The sequence below is a fragment of the Lipophrys pholis genome, assembly GCF_963383615.2.
Source record: "Lipophrys pholis genome assembly, chromosome: 15".
Lineage (NCBI taxonomy): Eukaryota > Metazoa > Chordata > Actinopteri > Blenniiformes > Blenniidae > Lipophrys > Lipophrys pholis.
In genome coordinates, this window is record NC_137642.1 from 20,967,818 (window position 1) to 20,994,944 (window position 27,127).

Below are 27,127 nucleotides of genomic sequence, written 5' to 3' on the forward strand. Positions count from 1 at the left end.
CAGGACCCCCCCCCCAGCACCCCCACCCCCAAGTCTCCTTGCACGGCGTCTCTCAACACATTCAATTATAAAATCGATGAACGCATGTGTGTTCGGGGAGCGAGCCACAATCCTTGCCGTTCTGATATGATTATACTGCCTAATTGCATTTTTTAGCAAGGATAATACGATTATGTCTGTTGAGAGCAAATGTGAAAAGCCTAAATCCTGCCATGTTATAAAACTATACGGGGAATTGGTAATAAAATGATGCCTGCTTACTGGCTGTGTTTTCCCCTCCTGATTCCAGGGTGAAAGAGGCAATCAATCTCCTGCTGCTGCTTTTCGATGTATTATAGATATCCAGTGCCTGGACGTCACAAAACTGTTTACAGATCAACCTGGATGAACTTGGAGCCTTTAGTTATGTGCTTTAAGGATCAGATAGAGGACCTGACCACGATATTAAATTCTCTGGGGCTTATCCTGAGCCAGGAGCCACAAAACCTCCTGTTATTTTTGTCTCATATTTATACTTCAGGGCTCACATGGGGTATGTCACCAAATCTGCTTTTTATTATGTCAAAAAAATCTCAACAGAAAGTGCAGATATTTCCCTCAAAGAGAGGCTAATGCACATGTTTATGTCAAGCGGTGAATCCAAATGAAATAATATGGATTATTTGAGGCAGGGCTGGATGAGATGTTTATCTCCAGGGCAGTGTAGTAGATGGGGGTCAGCATGCCGTCAGGAGAGAGAAGTAGGCACCTTAGTTACAGTTTGGTCTGTAAAATCTTTTTGACAATGACACAATATTTGGCTTTATAGTATTGCTACCCTTTACAATGGAATGACTGAGATGTGCTTTGCTTGCAGACGTGAGGACTAAATTTGACAGTATTTTGATCAAAATCAGGTGAACAGTGTAGGACTAACACCTTTGGGTAGCCACTATTTCAAGGGACCTAAAGTAATTTGACCAAACGAAATATTTATCCATCAAGTTATTCATTTACATTTGTTTTAAATCCCTTGCAACCAATGACAGCCTGAAGCCTGGAAGCCTCATCAGAGCAATTATATGAATATTCATAACATTAACTCAATTGCACTCAACAGTGACATAAACCGTCGCTATATAACAGAATTAGTGTGTGTAAGGTTTGTCTGTTGGTTTATTGGTTCTTTTGGGGGAGCCTCCAGTCCCTCTGGAAAACAAGGCCAGACTCTAACCACCGATTAAAACAAGAGTCCAGCTCAACCACCTCCAGTTACGTACTGGGAAAGTGTGTTTGTTTTTGGTAAGAGAAAAGTCTCTGTCATTTACTACACTTACCATGGTCTTTTGGGGTCTTTTGGTATTGCTCACCATTGTGTTTTTGTTTATTTATTTATTTTTAGCTATCTCAATGACGGCTCCGAGTTTCCATCCTAAATATGGCTGATGGCAAATGTCTCATCCTTGAAAACAATTTATTTTATTTTTTTTAAAAATGAGGTAATAAGGCCATCCCTGTACCAGCAGAGCAGCTAATTGTCCAGTTATTTTGGTCCCTGGAAATGGTGGAGGGCAGATATCAAATATGTTATGATTAACGCAATGTTCACCGGATCCTAAGTTAAGCAGAAAGTTTGCACTGACAAATCAAGATTGTTTAATTTCAGACTCATTGCGACGGTGAACCGAGCTCAGTTGCTGAAACTGTGCCAGTTTTTAAATATCCAGGGCCTTAATAACTGTATGCTTTGTCCACGTTGCATTCAAAACAGTTAAATACGGTAATGAGTGGAGAATAGACTAGAAGCTATACTCGCTGCACGGTTGTCTGTTGACGCCGCTGAAGGGAACACAATGACTTCATAATGTCTCTATGCAAAACAACAAATCCCTAAACTTTGCCAAGGAAAGGTGGCTGTCAGAGTCTCGCCATAAATCAGAGCATTGTCTGGGTGCCTGTGGTGAGCAGGCAGACGGTTAAGGCCTTGAATAAAGAAGCTCTGGTTCCTTGGGTACTTCACAAGGCGACATCAATCAGCCTTGCTTGTCAAATGACGAGTCCTTAAGCGTCTCCCAGCTAAACACTGAAGTTATGCGGAACATGTGGATGATGGTGGAGAAAATCTAGGTACGATATCTATGAGAAAAACACAAAAATACTGGGATGTTGATTGGAAAGAATTAGAATTGGTTTCCCCAGAAATTATAGAGAGGATTGTCAAGAGTTTGGTGTTGCAAGTGTACTGTAAATACGTCGGAGCGAATTCTGAATGCCTCATTTCTCCAGAAGTCTAAAACAAAACTTGACTTTATTAAAACTGAAGGTTCTTAATAAGCTGAGCTCAGTGTCACGGACTGTTGCGCGAAAGTTTCCAGCTTGCTTCGCTTGGACTTTACGACTTCAATTCAATGAAGTTAAATTATTCTCCAAAAGAATGGGGTAGATGTTTCCCATTGGGGAACTATGTCTTGGTCTTTGTTCATGTAAAATTCCCTGGACACCCAGCGCGAATGCATCTGCGGCTTTACTGAAATAGATTTCTAATCAACAGAAGGTTTCTCTTCGAAGCTTCTTTCTGTCCACAACTGAGGGTCGGCGAGCAAAGGCACACCTGATTGATTTCCAGGTCATGTCAGGACAATGCAGAAGACAATGCGAGAGAAATGAGGTGGGCCACACCCTCTTTAGGAGCGAGGGGCTTTGTCCCACCATTTGTCTTAAATTGGTGGAGCACTGGTGGCACATTAACCCAGACTGACCCGTGTGTGAATTGAGAGGGACGAGATTGATTTGTAGCCAGAAACAAATTCCTTTCTCCTTCCTCTTTAAGGGTAAATAGAGAAAGTACTTGTTTTCTATTCCTTCTCCCGCCTCTCTTTCATTCATTACATTCCCTCTCAAGCAGTGACCACAATTTAGCCCCCATTTATTTAAATGTTGAAAAGAGGCACCTCCACTTGCTTTTCCTTTTTACCTTCACAATACCCGGCAACATCTTAAGCCTCATTTCATTACTCCGAGGACCCAAATGGACAATTATGAGATCAGTCCTTCAGGGGATGAGAGAGCTGCTTAACAGAACACCTAAGGACGTGTGCGATGCAGAAATGGCAAGCATGAAGCACGGACCAATAAATGTATGCCCAATGAAAAAACCTTCTATTAATGTTAGCCAGTAACCTTCCTGCCCCCGCATTTAGCCAAAGTATTTCTCCTCATCGTTATTGTATATTACTGTCAATTACAGGCCTGTGTAAAGGTTGTGTGAGTTCTCGTTGGACCCCTCCCCCACCCTAATGAAATGATTGAAGCAAAGGCTGTGTGGCAATAGGAAACATGAATGGCGAACATGTAGGATGATGTGCTTTGCAAGTCTCCTTTTGATGCTTCAAAAATGGAATTATTCTACACAGTATGAACGGACTTTACTTAGACTCAGTTTATGCAACAGTGTATATAACATTTATAAAAAAAAAAAAACATTTTAGATTTAATAATGCCAATAATAACTATTGATGTCCTGATCACACTTTTTGGCTCACTATACGATTTTTCAGATTTGAGTATTGGCCGATATCGATACTTTCCCAATCCGATACTTACATTGTGACCATACTTATAGTATATTATAGTAGCAACTAAGTTGTCTAAAGCTAAACGCTTTATTGAAAGAAGCTTTGCTTAGTCGCAATTATTGTAAAACTCACTTATGGGATCAAAATTCCGAACAACCGAAAATGTCCAATATCGGACCCAATGTAATATCCACCGATTCGATCAGGACATCCCTGATAACAATTTTAATTTGATTCAGGATTTCCCAGTGACTCCATTCAGTTAAAGTGAATCTACCAGAAGAAAAATCTTCCTATAAAACGCGGCACTTCTGCACAGAGAATAAAACAATACAGGAAAATAATAACGTTACGATTCATTTCCACAAGTTTCCGTCGCGAAGTTCCCCAAATCGATCACACCAAAGTCGACACGTTTACAAAGAAACAGCAATTTGTCGCCATCAAACTGTTTATGTTTCGCCAAGAAAGAGCTCCATTCCGAAGCTCAATGGTAATTATGCTGACAGAGCTCATCCAGCAGTACCAGAGGTAAAGTGCAAATAAGCTCCTGGGCTTTTGCCTTCATCCCTCCTGTCTCAGCTGCCTCCAGTGTCTCATACATCTGCCGTCTCTGACCTACTTGCATACATGCAGAAGATAAAAAGGTCAAACAGGAGAATATCCTGTGGCCTGTCTGTGCATGTTCAGGATATTTTAACATGTTCAGGCACGCGTGTTTCAGTAAAGCTTTTAGGACCCATTTACACGGAAACAATTTCAAGTGAAAACACCAAACTTTCGTTGTGATTTGGGTCTCTGTTTACATGAGGACGGTGCTCGGAGCCACTGAAAATGCACCTTTTTAAAAAAAAACTGTGCCAGTGAAGCGTGCCACCCTCAGGTTCTCCAACAGAGGCTGATTTCCAAATCACCATTCTTTTATTAGATCAATTCAAAATGAACACAAAACTCGCACACAAGGACTCTGCAGCCCCGTGTGTTTCCTCCGCCTGTCATGTCCGTGTCTCTGGGCGGACGTGGAAACCTTTCTGAATAGAAAATGCAAAATCATATGCATTCTCACCTGAAATGTTGTGTGAACATATCCTTAGTCACATGTAAATGCTGTACCTGTTTATACATCATACATTTTTACCTGAGTTAAAGTTGCATGGACAGAAAGACAGAAAAGGCAGCAGTGAGCAGCAGCGATGCACCAGATGTCAAACATGTTTGTTTTTTCCCCCAGCAACATATCCAGGTTTTAAAAAAAAAAAAAAACAGATATTTCCCTCTCTACGTTTAAAAAAAAATCTTTATACAGACCACATAAACACCTCGTTCAGAGCTGCTATTAGCATGCCAAACCTGTAGGGGGCAGTGTAGCGAGATGCATAAAGCCATGACAGCCACTCAGAATTCTGGAAAAAAAACATGACGTCACAAATTGTGACGTAAATATCCGCCTCCCACCCTTGAGATGCAACCGGAGACACAGGCCGTTTTCCCATTCCTAGAACGCCAGTGCGTACTCGCATACGTCATGAGAAACTACTTGCAGGGCGTCCTCGGAAGTGCGGATCTCCTCCGCTATCTCTTGCCAAATGTATTATGGGCTTTCCAAGCCTACACAGGTCCGTGTCGATGCATCCTCGATAAAGTGGGCGGAGCGAGAATACATCCGGGTATTCCATGCGTACTCGGTGAGAAACGGCCTAAGAATTGGTTCAGTACTTGGTCTCCCACTGATGACGTTTCACGGGTACACAAGAATAGACAAGTATGGGTATTGGAAAACGGCCACAGAGTTTATCCAGATCTACACTGTGGGCGGGGTTTTCAAGAATCCTCGTTTGTGGTTGTGTGTTGGAGTCGTAGCTGCGTTTATGTGTAAATACGTGGCCAAAACGCAGAGAAATATCACAGTTTTTTTGTACAGGACTAATAAGGAACTACCATGACAGAACCGGGTTAATTTCACACATCATAGAAGATCTTATCATTTTCATTGCATGCACCAATAAAGTTCTCCTCTAGTGTTTAGCACACAAATCAATAGGTCTTCTAAAGTAATCATTGGACACACCAATGACAGTCTCCTACAGATTTCTGACAATGTTCATCGCACTGAGGAAATATCTAATTCAATTCAATTCATTGTGCCTTTACTTTGTTTTGCTGTCTTCTTTCAAAGCAAGAAAGTTTTTAGAACATACCTTTGGTTTGGCTCAGAGGAGGACCCAAGATGCCAGAAAGCGCCGTAGGTGGAACAGAAGCTCCACTTTTATTTCCAACAAGCAAAAAGCGAAACTCCAGACGACCAAAGAAAAAAAAGTCCACGAGATCACAGGAGAATCACAAAGGGATGCTGGAAAGTCCAGAACATGGGAACACAGAAACACAGACAGACCAACAAGAACAAACAAATCTCCACCCCTATATATACACCATCGTCACCAGGTGCAGACAATCACACACTCAAGCACAGTTGAAAGACATCAGGGCACCAATCAGACACAAGGAGGGGAAGTCAAGGAGCCTGCAACAAAAGACAAGAGTGGGACTTTCAACAGAACACAGGAACAGTAATCATGAACCATGAGAGTTTTTCCGTCTTCTTTAGAAACATGAAGGAATGTCCAATATGTTGTATGACGTAAAAACTTACTTGCATGAAAAGAATCCAAAATGCTTGCAAAGAAATATCTGCCCTTTGTTTTAAATCCTTGTTTTGCATGTTTGCAAAGTCCTCCAACACATCAGATTTGATCTTTTTTTATTTTCTTGATGACGACCTATGTCAGATTCAGGCGTGTTGGACCAGAAAGATGCTGGAAATATGCAAAAATCAACAGCTTTGATTGTCCGTCACGTCCCATGTTTGTTCTATCCATACATATTTGGTGTGCTCTGCACTCACTACATCATCGTAAAAGTGACTGGGAGATTTTTGGTGACCCTCCAGCTCTCCAGCACCGTGGAGTTGAAGATATTCGGCTTGGTCTCCAGGCTTAAGTTTCTGGATGTCCATATTGGTGTTAGCAAAATAAAAGCAGATCCAGCGTCACCAATTCTTGCCTGCACATCTTTTTCAAAGCTTCACTAGAGATCACGCTGCCTAGATACGTAAAGGAAGGTACATCTTCAGGGCTTCATTATCCAAGGTAATGGGGTCATAGCTGGTCTTTTTCATTCTCTACACAGATAATAGAACAATACTACCAGTTAAATTCAAAACCAAATGCAGTGTGTACATACTTTTGGTCTGGAACCATATTTATCCTGGTTTATCTAGCATTACCACCCAGTATGAGTGAAAAAATGAGCCTCCTTGTTTTTTGTTTGATAAATGAAGTGGCGGGATAAAACACAAATTAAAGTGGGCCAATCAAAAAGAACCTAACATTTAGGTGAAGATTTTCCATCCGGTTTCATTTCTAGACTATTTGTTTATTCAAGATGTAAGGTGAAAAAGTTCAGACCAGCACTTAACTAAGCATAACCACAGGAAAAATGAATAACCAAGGTTACCCCGAAAGCAGTAAAATCCATTAAAACGTCATCGAAGCAATTACTTGTATTTAATTAACACAAAAGCAAAGCATGAACATTAAGCCTTATGTGAAGAGTACTTCATGGCCAGAAGCAAAAATTCTTGCCGTTGCCTGGAAACCTCAACAAGCCTCCCCATTTTCGGTTTATAGCCAACAAAAGAAAGTTCATACGTTGAATAATGAGCTATATAAATAGTGCACATCAAGGTAAGCCGTTTTTCTCATTGTGTTGTGAGCCAAGCTACTGGCTGAAGGCTTCTACTCCTCTCGTACATTAGTGTTGTTTATTTCCTAAAGAATCAATCCTCTCGAGACCTCTGCTGACTCTCTAATGCGTTTAAAAACAAAGAAAAAACCCGGTAATGATGACTTCCAGTCTCTTTTTTTTTAATTATGAGTTTGACTTAAGGAGTTCATCAATCCCGTACTATCCAGAGTAGCATTGGATACCTGAGGTTCTTTAGAGAAGTTTTATTCTCAAGAGGAACATTTAGAAAATGTGATCAATTAACATTTAGTGTAAGTGTTTGATAAAAATATTTCCACATACAAACGAGTAAACTAAATTATATAAGGTCTTCCTTTTAAGAAAAGGTACGTCCAGTGTGTTTTTTTGTTGTTTGAAATGCGATGGCATTGTCCGACACACAGAGATGAAATGAAATGTAGTGATTTCTGTTGACGGGACATAAAATCAACTCACATTTCACTTTGGTAAATAGGAAACATAAACAACACATTGCCAGCCTGGCCGCCCACCAGTGAAGATGGAAGTGACATCGGTGGAAACAACGATAATGGTTTCATAACAAGCCTTCAAAAACAAGCTTGATGAAGTGCCTCAAGGAACAAAGAGAAAACTCCAGAAAACTCAAAGAGCACAAGAATAAATACAAATGAAGTAGAATGGAAGTACAGAAGGGAAAACGAAGAATAAACAACTGGTTGGATAACGACAGCTATAACAACAATTTTGGGGCAAAAATATATTTTAAATGTTTTATTTCATTGAACATATCGACACTTCCTTTATGCAACCTTTATGAACAAAATAAATTTTTTCTGGAGCAAAACACACGTTAATGATCTGAAATGTAGAAAAATGTTGAAGAGTTACAAATTAGATAGACTTTATCTTACCTGGGTTTTTTTTTTTTTTTTGGTCTTGTTTCCGTAGCTAATTTTAGCAATTCTTTTCTTTATATGGATTTTTACGACTTTTGCCATTTTATGAATCTTCACTTGTGCTTTTTTCTTTTTTTTTGGAGTAGTTTTGGCTATTTTATCCTTTTATAGTGATTCTGGCTGATATAGCTGTGCTGCTAACTCGATCAGACCCGGTAAACGATAAGAAGACAGACCGTAGGAATACGCCTCTTGAAATGAAGACTCACTCGGCTCACGACGGCTCGGTCACGTCCTAAGGACGCCTAATGTCAGGAAACCAAAAGTTTCAAGGAGATGGACTGAAACGAGAAGGAGGAAAAGAGGCCAGAAACCACCTGGCGAAGTGAAGAGTCGAGTCCATCATGAGGCGAAGGGAAAGCTAAAAGGTCAGACAGGTTTGGTTGGTGAAGTAGTATTGCTGTCTTACGTCTCTGACGGGATGAAGAGGGTGAGTGAGTGAGTGATCAGACCTCATTTCTCTCAATCTTCTATTGTCCAGTTCTGGAGGCCTGTCTGAGCCCTTTCCTGTTCTTAGTGGACAGCAGCGGTACCAGGTGGTCTCATGTGGTTATTTCAGTTAATGTTGGCTTCCTATCTTGAACCAGTCCGTCCATTTTCATCAGAACTCTGGCACCAATGTGGCATTTTGTCACAGAGAACTGCTGCTCGCTGGGGTATTTTCTATTTTTCCCCCCCACACCATTTTTTGTAAAGTCTCAAGATAGTTCAGAAGAAGATCAGCAGTTTCTAAAAAAAAACAAACCCCAGCAGTTTCTCCATTTTTTTTCATGCCCAGATTGAATGTCAGCAGCTTATCTTACCCACGTCTACATGCCGAAATAGACTAATTGATGTGGACAAAACAGTACGATGTTCTCAGGAAATGAATTTACAAAACTAACTCTTATGTCACGGTGACCTTTGAAATTTTAATAATTTCATTCATGAACAAGAATGGACATGTGAAATAAAATTGAATAAACTTTTCCAGATGTGGCGCGATACAAGAACTTGATAGTTCACACAGTGACCTTCTATTCTCTCTCTTGACTATCAATAGATATCATCAATCCATCCAGGTTTTGTCCCGCTCAGTTCACATCAGGTCCCAGTGGAAGTATGAAGATAAAGAAACCCGAATATCCTTCATGATATTCTGCAAGTCTTGTGTGGACCCCGCAAGCTGTTTCAGTCACTTATATCCACCTAAACCCAGATTGGGAATGTGTAGACAGGTAAACAGAAAGCTTACTGACTCACCGACCACGTCACCAAATCTGCGAACCGATATCATGAGATCTTCTGTTAATGAAAACTAACAAGGCGACAGACATCAATAACATCAAACAGAAGAAGCTACGTCACTATGACGACGGGACGCCCGGCATTGTTGCTTTGCTTGGTCGTGTCAATACTTTTACGTTGTATTTTCCATTCAGTTTGTTTAGGCCAAGCACAGATAGACGTCCATCACGAGGGTGAGTATAAAGTAAAAAGCATAACGACGGAATAGTGTGACCGTCTCCCTAAGCTTTTCTTTATTGCCTGGCATTCTGCTTATTACATTTTACACCTGCATGTGTGTGTGTGTGTGTGTGTGTGTGTTGAAAACAATTTTCAAACCAGCATGTATAAAATAAATCTGCATTCTGATGAAATTACAAGAGGGAGAGAGTAAGTGATGAATAAGGGATAATCTTTAATGAAATTGTTGAACTCGTTCATTCTACAGAAGCAATTTTAGCCAAGCCGTTTGGGATGTTCGCCTGTAATCACGGTCATGTAAGGGTAGAAGGTAAAGTGCGTCATATGAAAAGTAAGTTAGGCAGGCCATAAAGGACGCAATTCAAAGTAGCAGGTGAAAGAGTGAGGGCGTGTTGAACTCCTTCCTCCTTTGAGCCAATGCAGAGCGGCTGATCTGCAGAGAGAGTGGTCATCACAAGTGAGAGGTACAGTATATTGAAGTGTTCTCTCTAAAATTAATTTCTTGGAATTCTTTTTTTTTAGACTTAAATAGGTCTAAGCCTCACATGGAAGTAAGAGGAAACTGTGTATTTGATGCATACAGACTAAATATATTCATAGTATTTGTACATGGTCATTTAGAATTACCGTCTGATCCTGTGATGGTGTCAAGCGGTTCGTCTGAACTGTCCCTTTTCCTGAGTGCGTGGACGGCCTGGCCAGAGGTCTGCCTGCCACTCAGCACATCTGCGACATGAGAGGACACGCAAGGACCATGCAAATGTGACATGTAATTATACATACAAGCAATAAATGTAGGTTTAAAGTTGACCAAGACCCCATTTACACGACAATGACTCAAATGAAAATGCATGGGCTTTGAGCACCGTTGTCCTGTAAGCAGGACCCTGATGTGCAGAAAGGGTGCTGGTTAGAACTCTAGAGGTTTGCTATAACTAAAATTGGGTAACTTAAAGAATCCTTTTTTAACTAAGCAGATTCTCGTTAATTGCAACAAACACAGAAATAGGACCTACTCTCTAAAACAGCAGCCATGTTTTGTGTGTTCTGTTGGAGGCTGCTGGTCCACTGGTTGAGGACAACACAGCCAACACCGGCCAAGCTCAGCAGCAGGGCGGTGTCCACAGGTTTGTCCACGGCGACTTGCGCTGTGCTGGAGAGGAGAGAAAACAGGGACAAAATAAAGACAGAAAGGAGGATTCAATACATTTGCTGCAGCAAGCCCATCAGATGTCACTCGAGACTTGGGGTCTCGTAAAACATATTAGGAAGGCAAAATGGAAGGAGGGAGGTGAAGTAGGTTGAAGCGATAAGAGGAAGCCTCGTTAATTCTAAATTCAGTCAAGTTGTTTCGTTACCTCTTTTGCATGTCGGTGACTGGCTGGTGGAGAAAGCGAGCGTTGTTCTGAATCCGGTCAAAGAGCAGAGCCATGCAGCACCCTGAGGACAGCAAATGTCATTATCGTTATCTGGCAGCAGAACAATGACCAACTCTGAGGAAGTCTCCCCGGCCACCCTGTGAAGGGTGAACTGATGTGATCTTCTCCTCTTTCTTTTGTTCTTCCGCCTGCACTGTAAAAACATTATGGATTACCTTTGTTTTTGAAACTGATGCATGGGAGTGCGTTAGGTTCACTGATTGAATTGTACTTTTTTCCCCCCCTGCAGCTTGTGGATTCAGTCAGTGTCTGCTAATTTCCAAGGATCGTTGAGACGCGATCGTTTACACTTGCTGTTATGAAAAAAACTATTTATTCATTCAAATATTCTTTTTTTTTTCCAGAGGAGCTTTTTGGTCTGCATCTATTGCTTCAATGCAAAAAAAAAACAAATTTGAGCGCAGGCTTTTTGCAAGGTTTGGTTCCCTCTGTGTGTGTGTGTGTGCATCTTTACTAAAATCCATGCTTGTTAGATCAATGACTTTGAATTGTCTCTTGTTGATCACCAAGAGATTTTTAGTGAAAGGCTTTAGCCTCAGCAACCCCATTGTGTAGAAATAAGGCAGAGACATCTTTGTGTTGTGCCAGTTACTTAGATTTTACCAGAGAGAAGGAAAATGTGCAGTTGTCAAGAAGGGAGGAGAACATCTGGACTACTAGGACGAAGTAAAGGTTACACTATTCCTCAATTGTACAGATGGTTGGACAGATGATGGATAGATGAAGGGATCATAGCTTTATGGACAGAACCCATTTTTATAAATTGTTCATACAATGAGGAAATATAGTATACATATGAAAAGCTGACCGTGTTATTTCAGCACCATGCACTCCTTACATATAGAACAAACAGGCCTACTGTACAGTGGGTGTGGAAGAACCACTGCGTTCGCTCATGCGACGTGTGCGAGCAAGGTCACCGCCATCCCTGCTTCTTCTCAGTGGCAAGCGAGGTGCGACAGAGCCTTGAAATTATACAGGCACAATCATGAAGTGTCAAAACAATGCTCCAGCCGCGGCGCCTTGTCACATTAAGAGAAACCGTTTCACTTCAAAAGACGAAAAATACACTCCGATGAAATATCACGCTTCTGAAATAAGATAGGTGGTGCAGGTGGTGCTTCGCCTACTGTGTTTCTGAGAAACAACAAATCTGCCATCGCCTAATCATGTCGTGATGGCCAATGACGTCGGAGCGATCAGCTGGAAATCGGAGCATGGTGTCAGTCACACTATAGTTAGCAGCACTAATGCCGGCATGGCGGGCGGCACATGTGTCTGGCCTGGAGCATCTCGGAGGGCCAAAGCTCACACTCTGCCAGTCACTCTCCGCCCATCCTCAGACCTCCTTCGGTCCCTGGTGAGGAAGCAGGAACGACTCCACAAAAATGAACCCACAGCTCTTCTGGATGTCTTTTGAAGGTGAGAAGAGCTGGGAGGCGATTTAGGGGCCAGGTTATTCTTTATTTAACAAATGGTGAAGTAAGGAAGACATGCAGCCTTTCTCTGTCCCTGGACTGTAAATAAATTACAACTGTCGCACAGTCTTTTGAACTATAGAGCCGAGAAAATATATCTGAAGATTGACTCATTTTTTAACAAAGATACTTCTTCTGCAAACATACACATGCTCATTTATTCATCTTATTATTTAAACCATGAACATCAACACAGATGTGAATGTGGAATGATTAAAGAAACATGTTTTCATGGGCCACAGGCTGGTATAGTGGTTTGCCCTCCTGCCTCACAGCAAGAAAATCTAGGGACTGAGTCTGGGTGTAAGAGGCCTTTTTGTATGGAGTTTGCATGATCTCTCTATACATGTGGGTTTTTGAGTATTATTGTTTCCTCCCTACGTCTAAAAATATATATTTGAGGTTAATTGGTGACTATAAGTTCATTGCGTGTCTGAAAGTGTCTGGAAGTGCTTTGCCTTCACACACAGACAGCTAAGTTAATTAAAGCAGTACAAAGACAGATTAATAGAAAATATTCTCTCTCAGGTGGGGTTTTGTGTGACTTCAGACATCGACGGAACGTCACTCGCGGTTCTGCTGTAAAAGACAATTTCTCTCAGATTTCAAGCATACTGACCCTTCCCTGCGAGGTATGCATGTTATTTTACCTTTTACACATTGATGCGTTTTCTGTTTTATGAATGTTTACTTTATGTATGTCAATAGTTTGACTGTGGATCTGTGGAGAAATAAACCCATCAAACGAACTGTTGTTTCATTGATGCTTGGGTGGGGTGGGTGGGGGGGTTGATAGAGCGAGAGAGGGGCTGAAGGGCCACATGTGGCTCCAGAGCTGCAGGTTGCAGCCCCTTGGTCTAGACACTCGTGTGATGTGATGAACGTTTCATCTCCATAAGAAACATTTGCAGAGTTCATTCTTTTATACGGCCACCCTCAAACTTAACGCTATGCTCTGCAGAGGAAAGCGTGTAATGTACGAGTGCACTTTACCAGACAGATTGAAGGCTGCCAGTTTAGCAGGTGGGATGTTCGCCAGGAGGTTTTCCAGGCCGGCGTAAATAAAAGCACTGCATCTGCTCAGCAGCTGCTCCACCACAGACAGACTTGACAGAGAAAGGCGCGTTAGCGGAGCGGCGACGATTAAGTGTGTTGTGATGTAACAAAAAAACAAAAAAAAAACACTTCCTGTCTCAGACCTGGGTTTTTGTTTGGTGCCTATGAAGCCCTCCCACTGATGAGTGGAGTGCTGGTTGTAGGTTTCCAAAATCTTCTTCATCACAATACTGAAACTGCTGTCGCCTGTATGGAGAAATCATCATGTAGTATAGTAAACACAAAGTAAATGGAAAAAAGGAAGCAGTCTTACATGTTTCTGATTGGAAAAGAGGTTGTGTTCTATGAAAAGGATAAATGCTCAATCCAAAAACATACGTCTGCTCCAATCAGTTTACTTACCAAAACGGCCTTTATTGTGAAGGTCGACAATGTCTGTTGAGGAAAGTTAAGAATCATTTCTACGAACGTTTAACTTAAGTCGACTGGTAATCGATGAAACAAGAGTTTTACAGCTCAAAAAAAAAAAAAAAGAAGATACATTTGAAGTCACGTGTGTCCACTGGGATGGTGTTAGAAGGCAGCGTGTGGTTTGCAGCAATCTGGGTAAATAATAATAAAAAATAAGGATGAGTTTCATGACCACAGCAGCAAAGTCAAAGTAAGCTGACGCATACATGCACATGTCTCTGGCATATGGACAGCTGCACATGCAGAAGGCAGGAGTGGCCGTTAAGACCGAGGAGTAGGAGCAAAAGAAATCCGTGGAAAAAAATAAACGAAAGTGGTGCATGACAGAAGATAAATTCTCAGAAGGTGCAAATAGGATCTTTATGAAAACACATTATGTAATTGATTGAAAAACCACACTTAAAAGGGAGGGAACTTAAATAATTGGCAGTGCTGACAGCAGGTAAAAGTAATTTTGCCGTCTGTATCTGGCAGGCCAAGATTAATTTACTGAACTCACCGCTTTGATGGCTTGGCTTTGATCTCTCTTCGCCTTCGTTCCCTTGCCACCTTTGGTCTCCTTTTTGTTGTCACTTTCAACTGCCACAAACAGGAAGCAGAATTAATACGTACACTTGTCTGCGGGCTAGATTACACAGCTTTCAGACTTGGTAATAGAATTAAAAGAAGGAAAAATAGTCTGCAAAGCCAGTGACATTTATTGGCGACCAAAGAACTAAAAGTTTCGTCCTGCCTGCAAAAGTGACATCCTTGACCGTTAGGCCCTGTGTACATGGCAAGTTTTGGATGTTCGTTTACACGACAACAGATACAAAGTTTAAGAGGTGCATTTTCCGAGCTCCGAGTCTCGCTGTCGAGTGAATGGATCCCCCAAAACGCTACAAACGTTTCGCGTTTTCTCTTAAACACGCCGTTGTATAAACAGTGCTTTACTTATGATTTAAAACATCTCATTAGAATATGCTCATTTACACGGACAACAACTACAAGTGTATCCGCAAAACTCCCTTCACTTTTAGAGGGCCCGTTTACACGACTTGGTCGGATCCACTGCATCCGTAAAGTTTTTATACCGACTCCCTGATTCCCCCCTGCAGAGACCGTCATGGGCTATGGAGCTGTCGTGTAAAAGGGGTTTACAATGAAGGCATTTGCTTCATTTTACAGGAAGAAAGACTAATGTTCAATAAAGTGACAGAGAGATTTAGGTTCCCACATGATGAGTAACACCTTCAGTGCGCGCACACACACACACACACAGAAACACACACACACACACACACACCCACACCCACACACGCTTAACAGTAACCTTTTAACATAGACTCAAGTGATGCAAATGATTCAACCTTTGAAAAGGTTCACATGTCTGCAGGATGAGTCTCAACACGCTTTTTCTTTTCTTCCCAAAATAATAATCTACATTCTTCCTCCCCCGAGGACCGAAATATCACTGCCGAAAAACCCATTTTACGCTCACAAAAGACATCCAAAATAAAACAAATGTGACAGATAATGTTAATTAAAAACAAGACCCATTTCTTTTCTATTTTTACTGTTGGAAAATTAACCGGCGCCGCATGCGGGTAATTACTCTGCAGACTATCGTGACAGATTTATGCACGGGAGAGATTTTATTTACACTGAAATTGAACTTTCAATTAAGTAGCAATTTACAAAGGAAGAGACTCTCAAGGTTCAAGAGGAACAGCAGTAAACAGTGCGCTCCGTGTGCTTGACGGGGTGATGTGTTGTGTCAGACTTGCTCCGGGTTTGTTCTTCATGGATTTTTTGGGGTTTACACTCTTCAAAACAACCTACTATTCTGAGATTGAGAGGCGGAGTGAACAAAATACAACAGAGGGTTTCATGAAATGTGGAGTGACACTTGAAGATGGAAAAATCAAACAATGCATTGAATAGTTTTAATTTTCCTAACAGATGATGTCTGTCTGTCATTTAGACTTAAACTGTCATTTACCCAGTCAGTGGTTAAAACCACGGACAGCGCCAACCCCGTGGAGCAGGTGCGTCAACATGGCCGCCGTTAATTTGAGGCTCACTTTAGCCGAGTGGACAGGCGGCGCTCACGGATGTCTGCATGAAGTTCTGCGCGGCGGCGGGATGTGAAATAACCTTTCAGCGCTCAGCTAATTCTACTTCTCTGGATGACTGCCCGTGGTCCAAATCCCGATGTCAAGATGCTTTTGCAAATGTAGAGCTTTTATTTACTGAACCGTGATGAGGAACTACATGAAGCAAACATCCAGGCAGATATTCAATTGTTTTATGAATATGGATCGAATTTGTGGTTTCAGGTCTGCCTCAAATGGATTTGAACATTAGTTTCTCCATCTCTTTTCATTATAATAACTTATTTCTGTCGATTTCTACTACTACACTGACGTCCATTTATTCTTCTTAAAAGGTACCTCATGTTACATGTAAGTGATTTCATTGATAATTCATAGTCTGGGTGGCAGCAGTGACTTTCTTGCACGGTATTCTAAGTTCATAGTTTGAACTTACATATTTTTCATGTTTCATGGTACCATTGGTGAATTCTTATGAGTAATTACACCATCTTCAAGTATAATGACTTATTATAACACAGACTCTTGTAGATCTCGCAGCAACAATCTAATTTCTGGATTGTTTAGCCTAAAAATGTTACATTTTTCATCTTAAAAGGTATTTTTAAAATCAGGTTTCCGTTACTCAATTTGATTAATTATTCTTGGTATATCTTTAATTTAGTTCTTTTCTCATTGTAGCTTGTATTCAACGTGTTCTTGTCCACGAATATCTCTCCCATCATTCAGAATGTGTCTCTCAAATTGTAATTCAAGTCGTATCCAACTTGAGCATCTTCTATTAAAGACATTGCATGTATTATTTCTGTGATGTGGTGATGTCTCCAAAGTGGACAAGTTGAATAGTGCAAATTTAAAAAGGTAACACAGTTTCCTAGATAACAAAGAAATGAGATGGAGTGAGCAGTGACAGGCTCAGATTAAAAAGCTTTGGGCAATAGAAAAGTACAAATTTAAAGAAGGTGTCTTACTGGGGCTGTAATATCAGCATCAATGAAAAGTAAGGCTTGTCGGTCTGTATCGCTCAGATTCATTGGAACAACTATCCAGCCAGAAGCGTGTAATGTAAAGCCCTTCATGTACTTTTTTTAAATCAGCAGCAACCTCCCAAGATCAAACAGTATTTGTTACTTTGACACCCTAAATTTTCATGAGAACATAATACAAATATAATACAAGCATCCGCTCTAAGGTCTCTAAGTGGACGTATAATTTTTGCAGGTGAGAAAAAAGTATGGATGTATTACGCCAGCTGTTTGTGAATATAAATCAGAATGCTTCATCATGTTTCATTTACATGAACACAGAGAATTTATACCCACAGAGGAACGCTGAGGCAGACCTGCGGCTCAAAAAGCCTCTTAGTGCTGGGAACACATCCATTAAACACTGTTGATGCTAACATGTCACACTGCGTGCAGTCATGTTGAAAACTCAACCCGGGGTCCTATGACCTGCTGCAAACTGCTTTAAATCCACCTAAACTGGGCAGGTTTGTTAATATTCAGCAACATCAAACACAGCTTAAGAGCCTCAGAGGGTCTGTACACCTCGAGTATACACTTCCGGGTGGAGGTACTGTATGTACTCTTGCTACCTTTCTGTGGCACGTCTCTGTTCATGCGACTGTAAAAAAGCTGCAGAGAAAAGTCTCGCGACACAGCGTTCAGGTGTCCCTCTTGTAGGATGGACAGGGACTCCAGCGGCAACTCCAGCAACATCCTGTCGGCCAATATCACCAGATATTCCTCTGTTTCCACTGGGAGCTTCGCTGTAAATGCCACACAAAGAAAACAACAGGGATTATCAGCTTGGTGTCATTTCGTTCTGACAAATCTATCTTTAAATACATGAAATGCTGTACTGGATTTTCAAGACATATTGCCCCAATTATAAAGTTTATAATAAGTAGAACTGTGGAGGGATTTCGTTGGCATACTGTAAGACAGGGGTGTCAGACATAAGGCCTTCTGTGTCATTAAAACTGTCTTTATGTTGAGATTGTTGTCATTTCTGGCAGTAATTGTTTGATTTTTTTGGAACATATAGATATTTTCCTCACGTATAATCTGCACCAAAACAAAGGAAAACTTTGTTATTATAGTTATTATGGCACTATTTTACCTGTCCGGCCCACTCAAGATGAAATTGGGCTGTATGTGGCCCCTGAACTAAAATATGACTGACACTCCTGCTTTAAAGGAGTGAGACTATTTTGGATCCAGCTTTAAAGAGACAGGCACACAAATATGGCAAAACATGACAAAGGGATGCACACAACATTTTGCCTCAGGTCAAATCTATAAAACCCATGTACAAACAATTGGCCTGAGGGCTCGGGTCAGCCAGTTCCAAACGGCTTCTAGACGTCACATGCCTTCCAGTTCGTAGAGGAATCACCGCAAGTATTGGAATACGTCTTCATGTGATACATGGTAAAGATAACCACACTGGCTTCAGGGTACGGAGACACACACACAAGCTCACGCCCAGCACTCTCTTCTTTTACCTGAGCTTCCCCTTTCTTCTTTATCTCTGGTTTTGGTGAGTGAAGTCAGTGAAGTCAGTGAAGGCGCTGCAGGCCTGATGGTTGGATAAAAGAACAGGAGAGAAACAGTGCAGTGTTATGTCTGATGTTGCACACACAAGAAGTAGATTTGGACACTAAAGTGTAAAAAAAAAAAAAAAAGGTGCATATAACCTGCTGCAGCTGAGTACACACGTGAATACTCATCTCTCAAAGTGAAAAGTACCACAAACATGAAGAGCAGCTTTGAAGTCAGAATGAAAAAAAAAAAAAAAAGACGTCCCGGCAGTGAAGTATTTGCTTTTAAAAAGTCCAAATGTCTGCAGTAAGTAAGATCTATGGTGCAGAAACCGCAGTGCATCAACAAGGTCATAAATGTACAGCAGACTCTCAGACACGTGAACTGTGCATAAGTCACCACGCAAAAACTCCTTTGATAAGTAACTGCACGACTTTGGAAACATTAAAAATCTCAACTTCAAAGTAGCAACGATTCTTTCCTTAGGCAGCGGAAAGACTAAATGAAAATTGTGGAGCCTTTGTAGTGGACAAGACGGAGAGGATCTGATGACGCGGCGCTCACCTTAAGCCACTGAAGTCAAACTGTGTGAGAAGAGGATTCAAATAGTCTTCCATGCCTTCTACAATTTCTCTGAAGCTGGGCGCCAACTTTTCTGTTTTCTGTAGAGAGAAAAAAAAAAAAAAGGAGACATTTTCAATCTGTAAAACTTTTAAGAAGTATAATACATGGAATAAAATTGATTTCAAGATGTAAAACCGGACAAGAATCACTCTTATATCAGAATTTATAACGACATACAAAAGCATCATGTGACACCTTTCCAATTCTATGTTTGTTTAATGTATACATTATTATAGTCCAACAAGTTGTGGTAACAGCAAAACAACCTGTTATCTTTCAAAATCAATCACCGTATTTTATTTACATATTTTTTTCTACATATATTAAAGTAAGAGATCTATATTCAGAGCGAGACGATTGCACACACATCAGCGTTCCAGAAATTTGAAGCAGGTTGTCACTTCCCCTACTTCAGCGCTTAGTAAAAGTACTTCATCAGGAATTCAGTGTCTATTTAAGATTGTTAATTTGCAAAGAAATTAAGTTGGTTTTGTGGCTCAACCCCCTCCCCACTCCTCCATCAACCAATCCCTGCAAAGGCAGATTGATTGACAAGGTGATTGACTCAATTATGTTGCTCACACTGCACCGCTGTTCATAATAATCGTGTGGCATTCCACACATTTTGAAAAAAAAAAAATCAACTCCAGTAATGAGAGCAAACATTACATTTTGTTAAAGAGATTACCACTTTTATTTAACGGCCTGCCAGTAAAGACTGAAATAACTGTGGATTTATAACATTAGGTGAGATCTGCAATTAGCCACCGCATGTTTTTTGTTAATGGCCATTGTGATCCAGATATATGTGGTAGGCGGGTGTTTTCACAATTAAAATGTACTGCCGTCTTTCCCGTTCCACTAACCGTTTTGCATCACAGATCATTTTAAAGCTTCAATCTCTCTAATTCTTAAGAATAACATTGAATTGCATTAATTGAAAACATATTTACGTTTCAGTAAAATATGAATAGGTTGCAACCTCCACTTATTAATAATAAACCGCTGGACACTCAATGTTGATCTGAAGCTGGTGCCAGTGCTCGGATTTATAAATAACCAATCTTGTGTCTACAGCAGCGAGAGCTATGAGTTGATACTAACTGTCGCAGAGTGAGCATATTTATGAGGCATGCAGTGGTAACTGTGAGCAGATTGCCTGAAAAGCTGAAGTCTCAACAAGACAGATTTGAACCTGCTGTTCCTCGGAGGCCTCCGGGCGGCCCTCACTGTTGTACCAGGAGTCCGTCCTGGGGAGGCCATGTCTGCTCCCCTGGCCAAAGGCTCCAGTTTGCTCCTGAAGTGCCAGCAGGGCTCGCGGGCTGACCGGAACCTTCGCCATCCAGGAACACGTCAGGGTACCTGCAACAGCAGAACCGACACACAATCAGACTCGCATACAGAAACACACACACACACACACACACACACACACACACACACACACACACACACACACACACACACACACACACACACACACACACACACACACACACACACACACACACACACACACACACACACACACACACACACACACACACACACACACACACACACACACACACACACACACACACACACACACACACACACACACACACACACTCACACACACCAAAGGCTTTGTAATTGGTCCCGGCGAGCTCCGCCGCCCTCTCCACCTCCTCAGGCTCTTTTTATAAGATCTCCTCCCTTTTCAGCCGTCTCTTTTTGTTCTTTCCTTGCTGAGTTTTCAGTTTTAATGAATGTTTTCTCATTCGCTGGCAGGAGGTGTCAAGGCATTCCCTTTATCACTTCTCATACAGCTCCGTATGTCAGACGATTCCCAGGAAAGGTCATGTGAACAGGTTATATTGTATGCTAATACCCTGTGATGACTTATGAAAGCTGGTGTTTCATGCCTGGCCAGTAGCAAAGGGGTCATATAGAAATGCCTGTGATTTTCCTCACTTTTGTCCTCCTTTGTCTCCATTAAGGTTGAACTTTTCATTCGCTTTGTAGGTAAATGTTACGCGCAGCGGCATTATTCATCTGGCACGGTTTTATAACATAAAACAATGACATGTACATATGAGAAGGACATCTGGGGATGTGGACCAAATTATAAGCAGTAAAAAAAAAAATACATTAACACAATAATGGTTTGTTTGAAATGGACCGGGTTCCTCGTGGAAGTCCGAATGCATGAATCATCATTAGAAACGTGGAAGCACTCCACCTGAAGCTTGTGCAGTTTTTCTTTTTGTAATTTCTGAAGCTTTGATCGTCTCGTACAAGGCGCCGTAAAGTTGTGACCTAAAAACGAAGCAAAACAGACAAAAGACATGAGGCGATGGTTGAAATCCTGATACCAGAAAGTATCATTAAAATTGGCTCCATGTTGAGATTGTAATTTCAGATAATAATTGTTTGGTTTTTGTGAAAATAGGCTGTAGACATTTTCATCATGTATACTCTGCGCCACAACAAAGTCAAACGTTAAAAGTTTAAATTTAAATGTCACTATTTTACCAGTCTAGCCGATCCACAATTAAATGTTACAAATGAAAGATGGATGTGGATGCTTTTGTGAGAAAAAAAATAGGTCCAAAGTTGCTCCCTTCTCACCTCCAAAAAACCAATCTATTCATCTTAGAAGGAGAATTTATTATAAAAACTAAAACAAACACAGGGTTCAGAAGATATCCCAGGATTGAGTCAATGAAGTCTAAGTGACCGTGACCTTACGACCTCGAGGAATCTAATTATTCCAGTATTTCAGGTATATAACAGATTTGAGGGCTACATTTATGAATGGGCCTGAGCATCCAGCAACCTAATGCCAGGAGACACCCCCAGACCCTGAAACACTTGAACTTGTAGCATGAGATTCACATAGCACACTCTTCATGCTCCATATATGGCTTTAACTTAAATACATTGTGATTTGTATGACCTGCAGGCATATGGTACACTCAGTCTGTTAAATAAATGAAAACACGAGGAGGAAAATATGATGGAAAACTGAAATTACCCATCATCTGAGTGCTGAAGCAGCAAGATTTTCAGGCTGGGTGGAAGTTTCGCCAGGATGCTGAGGTGACCAGGATTGATGACCAGGTGGCAGAATGGCTAGAAGTTCAAAATTGATATCAAGATCCCAAATGTGTCTGTATAACAGGAGGAGTCTCACAAATAGACATCATATCAGGAAGAGGTTAAGTGGGGGGAAGTTTGAAAAAAGGCTAAAGGTTGAAAATGCTAAAGATGACATGACAGTTTAGTCATGTCCACTGTGTCAAGAAAATTTGTCACTTTCACCCTGGGCCCGTCTACACTCGTCTGTATCTTGCGTTTCGGGCTAACCACTTGAGTTCGGATTGTGTTACTACCGCTAAGTCACTTTGGCTAAATGGGCCGGTTGCGATACGAGTCATCTAGTTTGTGCTGGACGCTAACTTCTGCCCAGGCCGCTATGAAGCACCGTGTCTCTGCAGACCTCCGGGCACGGACGTTCATGTTCTTTTTCGTAGTTTCGTTGAAAGTTTTAAAGACTTTAACTCAGACTGGCACATTCTCTTAAAACGAAAACACGTAATACATATGACGTATTTTCCTGCGAGGTCACCGTGTTCAGATGTGTCCCTAAGCACTAGTTACATGCCGAAAATCTGGCAAATGAAAAAAGATAATGGGAAAAAAAAATAAACCGGTGCCCATGATGGTAATACTTTGGTAATACAACCGAAAAGATATCTGCCTTTCATATGACCCTGGAGCAGGATCTGGACCCAAGACATGCATGTTGGTTTGCCATTAAAAACTTTCAAGCCCAAATATTTTTCCAGCTCGACGACTCATGTCAGTGGGATTGTCGTTACTCTACAGTACATTTGGAGCAAAAACCTATCAATGGGGATTTACTGAGCTCGGTATGACAGCATCCATAAATCACGAGCGCCGGTGTTTGGTGACCCGGTACCTTGGTGGGGCCGGCGAGGGAGTTCTCCGCTCCCTTCAGCGTGCTGCTGGGCTTCTCCCGGTGAGAGAGGTGCAGATCCCTGCTGAGCAGAGCCGTGAGCTGGGACGCTCCAGTGTCGGTGCAGGCAGAGCGTAGGACCTGAGCCATCAACGCAACAGTGCGGCAGCTCTGGAAAAAAAAAAAAAAAAGAATAAAAATTTAAAGAAGATGGATGAGGGAGCAGATGGCAATTGCAGGAATTGTGGTATGTGGCGACAGCGACTGTGCTCTGCAGACTATTCTACACACTTACACGGAGCGGCAAAACATTCATGTGACCCGGTGCAGTACTGTACCTGAAAGAGGGCAAGATATTGACCTGCCACAGCAGGATCACGCTGGCCCTGACACTCCAGCATGTTGAGGGAGGCATCAGCCAGGATGGTGGGAGACAGGTTGTGTTGGAGGCACAGACTGACAGCCTCAGCCAGGGCTTTACTGGCCTGTGTCATCAGCTGCTGGGCTACTTTTCCTCTCTGCAGCACAATAAAATAAAAAAAAATGAAAAAAGTCTTTAAGCACTTTACGTTGTTAGTTGCTTCCAACACTTCAACACTATAGAGATACTGTCCACTTTGCTGCCTAATATATCCCTAATATAAAGAGAAAATCATTGTTCTGAGACTGCAGTGGTCATAATGTTATGGCTGATTGCTGTGTAGTGCTGGGCAAGGCCTTCCTCAGAGCGTTCAGGATCTGTCTTTCATTAGAGGAACTTCAGCAACAAGTCCTCCAGAAATGCTCTGAAATGATTTGTGCAGATGATGTTTGCAAACAGCTTACGGTAATTACAAAATTTGACATCTTTATTAGTTTATGGTAACGTATGTCTGTGAAGACCGTTCAAATCGCTCTGACTACATTTTAATAGCTAAATTCAGTCTTTCAGCACTACTTAACATTCCCAAATGCTGCTACATAAATAAAACATTACTCCCTTCTTTTATTCTGTCCCTGGATTGATGCGGACATGAGCTTTTGCTGTGCTTACTTTTAGTATGAGAACTATGCAGAATGCTCTGAGATTCCACCCTCTGAGGGATTTGAGATGGGAGGAGAACCTCGGCATAAAGACTTCAGATTAGACAGCCGTCAGGAGTGATGGGGTCACTTGTCGAAAGGTATGTACCTGAGTCTCAGTGCTCTTGGCAGAGGTCATCCCAGACGCTGTTTTGCCAGCTTCAGCGTGTTCCTCCGGATTTTCCCGCTCCTTGGAGACGGCTTTAGGATCAGGCCAGGCGCCTTTCTGTACAAAGTTATTTCAAGATCACAGAAAAATGATCGTGATTAGTATAAAATCCCATGAACCATGAAGATCTAAGCTCTTCCATCTCACATTATGTAAATGATCATCCTCTCAGATCACGATAAGCTTTTAACGAAATGTTGCAGCTTTTTTTCTGGGTCGGTTGCTTATTTGTCTCATACGTTTGTATGTGGATCTACAAACCAAAAATAGCCCGCTTTTCCCCCAGATATTCCAGAGATTTGGGCCGAACATCCATCTTCTCCTCCAATTCATCCCAAAGGTGATCATTTGGATTGAAGTCTGATGACTACAGGTACCTTTGAGTCACTTTATGTCTGATCGGACTGCGGTCATAAAGAGATGGTCAGCAGCAATACTGAGAGAGGCTGTGGTGTTTAAACGATGCTTAACAGAGACTGAGGCTCCTTAAATGTGGTCAGAAAATCAACTGTTGACACAAGGCAAGATGGATCCATGCTTCCGTGTTGTTTCAACCAAATTGTGACTCTACAATCTGAATGTAAATCGAGACTCGTCAAACCAGGCAACGCTTTTCTGATCCTCTATTCTCACACGAGCTGGTCCTCAGTTTCCTGTTCCCAGCTAACAGGCGTAGCACCCAGTGAGTTCTGAGGGCAGAGACCATCTTCTTCATTCCTTGGTTGTAATGAATAGTTATTTAGTTTATTGCTGCCAGTCTGGTCTCCTCTGATCTCTGGCCTCAAAAAGGCTTTTGACCCAGACGACTGCCACTTACTGGATATTTTCTGTGTTTTGCTCCCTCCCAATAGATCAGCCGTTTCTAAAATACTCAGACCAGCCCACCTGGTCACTTAAATCCGCTGTCCTCTGCAATCTTTTGCTCGGTTTGGACATCAGCAGGTCATCTTGACCAGACCTTGGAATCATTAGGCCCGGGGGGCCTTATGTGGTCTTTTACCTCTGCTTGCTGCCCTCAGGGAGTCACTGGGTAATTTTCAATCACATTACAATTACCATATATGATGCATGCATTACTAGCAAGCTATTGGATTTATAATTTAAAATGGTCACATTTTTCACATTATCGGTAGTGTCTAGCAATTGTTACTTCACAGTGGAATAAAAGATGACTAATGAAAAAAAAAAGATAGGATCTACGATATAAGTATAAGTATTTACTTACTTACTGAACTTCAAATTTAGAAAAATGTAATCATGATTTCCAGACAAAGACTGGGAGAGATAAAGTAACTCAAACTCCAAAAAAAAAAAAAAAAAAAAAGCTTTTTATTAAGAGATAATTCTTATTGACCAAAGTTCAAGTCAACTTCTGTTTCGGCTCTCAGGAGAAGTCAAATTTTTTCATGTGGTCCTTTCTGGGAATGAGGTGCCCACCCCTGATCTAGACCATGTCTACATGTTGAAATACACTAAGTGATTGACTGATGAGCCACTTGTGTTTTCAAGTATTTGAACACTTTTACCCTCCTCATTTAAAATTTTTTTTTTATAAATAATGATAAAGAATAACACTGAAAACAAAGGAATTCCATGTTGTGTGATCTACCTGCTTCTGTAGGTCCCATAGAGCACATGCTAAAAGAGGCTCCTGCTGCAGAGCAGAGAGTCTCAGGTACTTTCCCGTCAGGCTCAGGCAGTAAGCTCTCATTTCCACGTCGTCCGGCGGCTGAAAGTCGACCGCGGCCAGCTGGCCCAAAGTCATCTGCTCCAAGGTTCTGCCCACACTCAGCCACTCCTGAACAAGACATGATGAGCTCCAGGTCAAATGAGGAGATGGATTACTTGTACGAGCATTTGACAAACAAATATTTGGAAACAGATCTTCCAGAAATTTGTCTGGACTCTTTACTCAGAAACCTAATTCAGTAGCAGATGTTACCCCAGATTTCAGCTATATTGGCTGGAAGCGTCTTTTTCATGAGGAATATTAGTTACAAAGGCTGTTTGGTGGGAAAAAAAAAAAAAAAAAAACACTGCTGTCCAAATTTTATGAGGCAGTTGAAAACATTTTTATTCAGACCGGCCTTAGGTTGACCTGCAGCTGCTCAACTTCACTCATATATTATTTTACTGCTCTGTATTTTTACTGCCCTTATTTCTGTTTTTTTTATCATTCTGCTTTTTTATTGCTGTAAAGCACCATGTGGTTGTTATCTGTGAAAGGTGCTATTTAAATACATTTCACTTACTTACAACTGACTTCTGTGTCCTGCATTTTCAGGGTTTTTTTACACGTACATAAAAAAACTCTGGCACTATAAGGACAGTCGTTCACAGAAAGGAGATGATAAATGACAGCATTATATGGGCTCTGGATGGAGGCCTAGAGAAGACGTAGCTGGCAGGTGACACTTAACATGATCATAGCTTCCTCATGAAAACTATAAAATGTCATATAAGCAATTCTCACTTAGGAATTC

General features: G+C 41.4%; 1 protein-coding gene across 1 annotated transcript in view; it reads right to left on the bottom strand.

Annotated features, from left to right (window-relative positions):
• Positions 1 to 9,937: 9,937 nt before the first annotated feature.
• The window catches only part of cfap46 (cilia and flagella associated protein 46), a gene marked incomplete at its 5' end in the record, with an annotated part of 54,790 nt that continues 37,600 nt past the window's right edge, over positions 9,938 to 27,127 (bottom strand). The window contains 19 exons of the mRNA XM_080481087.1: positions 9,938 to 10,175; positions 10,370 to 10,468; positions 10,759 to 10,895; positions 11,101 to 11,182; positions 13,653 to 13,765; positions 13,859 to 13,961; positions 14,118 to 14,150; positions 14,257 to 14,317; positions 14,686 to 14,765; positions 17,877 to 18,050; positions 18,789 to 18,862; positions 19,390 to 19,487; positions 20,645 to 20,811; positions 21,674 to 21,750; positions 22,469 to 22,566; positions 23,417 to 23,584; positions 23,752 to 23,931; positions 24,585 to 24,701; positions 26,254 to 26,442. Coding sequence (XP_080337213.1) covers positions 10,063 to 10,175; positions 10,370 to 10,468; positions 10,759 to 10,895; positions 11,101 to 11,182; positions 13,653 to 13,765; positions 13,859 to 13,961; positions 14,118 to 14,150; positions 14,257 to 14,317; positions 14,686 to 14,765; positions 17,877 to 18,050; positions 18,789 to 18,862; positions 19,390 to 19,487; positions 20,645 to 20,811; positions 21,674 to 21,750; positions 22,469 to 22,566; positions 23,417 to 23,584; positions 23,752 to 23,931; positions 24,585 to 24,701; positions 26,254 to 26,442 — 2,163 coding nt within the window. The 3' untranslated portion in view covers positions 9,938 to 10,062. The remainder of the gene's footprint in view (positions 10,176 to 10,369; positions 10,469 to 10,758; positions 10,896 to 11,100; positions 11,183 to 13,652; positions 13,766 to 13,858; positions 13,962 to 14,117; positions 14,151 to 14,256; positions 14,318 to 14,685; positions 14,766 to 17,876; positions 18,051 to 18,788; positions 18,863 to 19,389; positions 19,488 to 20,644; positions 20,812 to 21,673; positions 21,751 to 22,468; positions 22,567 to 23,416; positions 23,585 to 23,751; positions 23,932 to 24,584; positions 24,702 to 26,253; positions 26,443 to 27,127) is intronic.